General features: G+C 42.0%; 1 protein-coding gene across 1 annotated transcript in view; it reads right to left on the bottom strand.

Moving 5' to 3' along the window:
• LOC107093833 (ras-related protein Rab-33A-like) overlaps nt 1-2,794 on the bottom strand; it is a 21,557-nt gene that overhangs the window by 14,107 nt on the left and 4,656 nt on the right. The window contains exon 2 of the mRNA XM_015389134.1: nt 1,416-1,912. Within this exon, the coding sequence (XP_015244620.1) occupies nt 1,416-1,793 (378 nt within the window). The 5' untranslated portion in view covers nt 1,794-1,912. The remainder of the gene's footprint in view (nt 1-1,415; nt 1,913-2,794) is intronic.

Raw genomic sequence — 2,794 nt, 5'->3', positions numbered from 1 at the left:
CGTTTATATACATGTTTAAGCCAGAATGATTTGACATTTAAATATGATTTCCCTACGACTTTAAAGGAGAATCTGGCTTGTTGTGGGAATAACTCAGGAATTGTGTGGCCTTGCAGGCTGAGTGAAAATTTTTATTGTGAGTAAATACCAGAAATCAATGCTGCTGAAGATTCTCAGTCATCCAGTTTAAAGTCATTCCAAAAAAAAATTAAAAAACAATCCACTGGACTTTGTTTCCAAATTTGAAGACGTTTCACTTCCGATCCAGGAAGCTTTTTCAATTCAAAATGTCAGGAATAGTGTTGAGATTGAGGTTTTATACAGTAGCCCAACAAAATTTAAATAGAAAAAGGGTCACAGTCTTTGTTCTGTTATGTTTTCTTTTGAGTATTCAGTTTAACTTTGCTCCATGTTTTCTAGTTTTATTGGTTTAATTCTCATTTTGTTGTGTTTTCTAGTTATATTTCAGTTCTTAGGTTTTTATTTGTTGCTCTCCTTTTCCCTAGCTCCTTTCTAGACTCCTCTCTTCACACCTGCTCCCAATCTGCTCCTTAGTCCTATCTTTGTTCAGTCTCCCATAAATACTCTCCTTGTGCAGTTCCTCAGTGCTGGTTCCTCGTTTAAGTCTGGCTTACTTTGTCTTACCTTGTCGTGATTGTTTTCCCCTGATGTCTCCATGGTTCTGGTTTGTTTAACTTTTCTCATGTTGGATTTTTGGATTCCTGCCTCAGTTGTTTGTGAACCACTCATTAAATCTACAGAACTCACCTCTGCCTCCCTGCCTCTGAATTTGGGTCCACAAACCTTAACCATCCATCCATTTTCTATCACGTTTACTCCCAAGTGGAGTCACAAGGGGTGCTGGTGTCTATCTCCAGCTGTCAATGGGCGAGAGGCGGGGTACACCCTGGACAGGTCGCCAGTCCATCGCACAAACCTCAACCAAACCCTGACAAAAAGCTTCCTGGATGGGAAGCGAAACGTCTTAAACTTGAAAAGAATGTACAGTGGATTGTTTTTGTTTTGTTGGAAAGCAGAAATCAATATATGAAATAAGAGAAATCTAAATTTTTTGACCACACTTCACAGAACTGCTGGACCAAATCCAATCCTTTGACATCAGGGTTTATGGATTTAACCAAACAAAAAGGATTATATTATATTTCCAGATTTAGTCTAATCTCTTAAATGTCCTTCCCTGTCTAGTAGGACCTGCAGACACATAGACCTGCTTTGTTTTGGAAAACAAAGGACCTCCTCCTCCTCCTGCATCCATCCCTGAAATGAAAAACACTCCACAGAAATGTAATGAAACTGTTTTTTTTTTCCCAGTTTGGGGGTAAAATAAAACAACAGGCCGTGTCATCCCCTGAGCTGAAGCTGATGGGTGAGGATGGGGGAGGGAGCTCCTTTACCTTGATGGTCTCCCCCTCGATCTCCACCGGCTTCTCCCTGAAGTCCACGCCGATCGTGGCCTCGGTCTTGTCGGGGAAGCTGCCCCCCGTGAAGCGGAAGGTGAGGCAGGTCTTCCCCACGTTGGAGTCCCCGATGACGATGATCTTAAAGATCCGCGTCTGGATGCTGGTTTCCAGGGAGGAAGAGCTCAGCTCCACGGAGGAGGTGAGGCTGCTGCTGCTGGCTCGGCTCCGGCCGGCCCGGTAGAAATCCATGGAGGAGGTCAGGATGGTGACATTGTCGTCCGCTCGGTTCCTCCTGGAGCCTCCTTTCCCCGCTCCTCCTCCTCCTCCGGAGCCCGGAGCTCGGCTCTCCTCCTCCGGGGAATCCTTGCTCATTATTGCCGGAGGAGGCGATGCAGAAGTGTAGGTGCGTGTAAAGAGGAGGGCGGATTGAGAGGAGGGAGAAGGGAGGAGGAGAGCAGGGATGCAACAATGCTGTCAGCATGTGATGAAGCCTTAAAGGGAGAAGAAGCAAACAAAACTATCAATTCAGCCTGAAGCGTCAATTTACATTAAAATCAAAACAATTTGGAGCCTTTTGAAATTGATCTGAATCGTTTTGTTCCTATTGAGGACTGATTACTTCTAGTTGAAAAAAAAAAGAAAGGGTTGAAAATGTATGCTACATACACATATTAATATATTTATACTGATTATTAATGGTTACACGTCATTTATTCCAGCAAGCATGAAAAGAACAATATGCATTTACTGTGAAGCATGGTGGTGGCAGTATCATGCTATGGCATGGTTTGCAGTGGATAGAATAATCAAGATGTTAGCAAGCAGGAACTGGACATTTGAATCTCAATTTATTGAATAACAAAGTAATTATCTAAAAAATAAACATTGGCCTTATAAAGCTCACAAACCCACAGAAAACACATAAATGATGCTTGTCAGGGTTGGTGAATACTGTTGTTCAACCAAGAGTTGAAGAGGCAGAGATGATTTCTTGCAGCTTTATTGATTTTGATAGTACAGAAGTAAATATTCCAGAAACAGTGAGCATTATTTGAGATATATGGATTTATTTCAGCCTGTAATACTGTAACCGTGTTGGAATAGTGGAGAATAAACAAGTAGTTCAAGATTGTGTAAAGAACCCTTTAAGTTACGGCTTCAGTCGTTTATGCCCAGGATGAATTCACTTCTCACAAAAACTTTACTTTTACTTCAGTGTAAATTTTTTCAATTGTCAATGTTTAAGTTCAAAGAATAGCTTAAATCATAATGAATCATATCAGCCATGATATGTCTGTGGCTTTGGTCTTCCTCGTGTCCTGAGGGGCCGGTCTGTGGGCTCCCACACCCACTATTGAACATTGTATGGAGAC

Source organism: Cyprinodon variegatus, unplaced genomic scaffold (genome assembly GCF_000732505.1).
Source record: "Cyprinodon variegatus isolate N-32 unplaced genomic scaffold, C_variegatus-1.0 Scaffold449, whole genome shotgun sequence".
In the NCBI taxonomy this organism is placed as follows: domain Eukaryota; kingdom Metazoa; phylum Chordata; class Actinopteri; order Cyprinodontiformes; family Cyprinodontidae; genus Cyprinodon; species Cyprinodon variegatus.
Note: the sequence above shows the minus strand (reverse complement) of the source record. Positions and strands in the feature narration are given on the sequence as shown.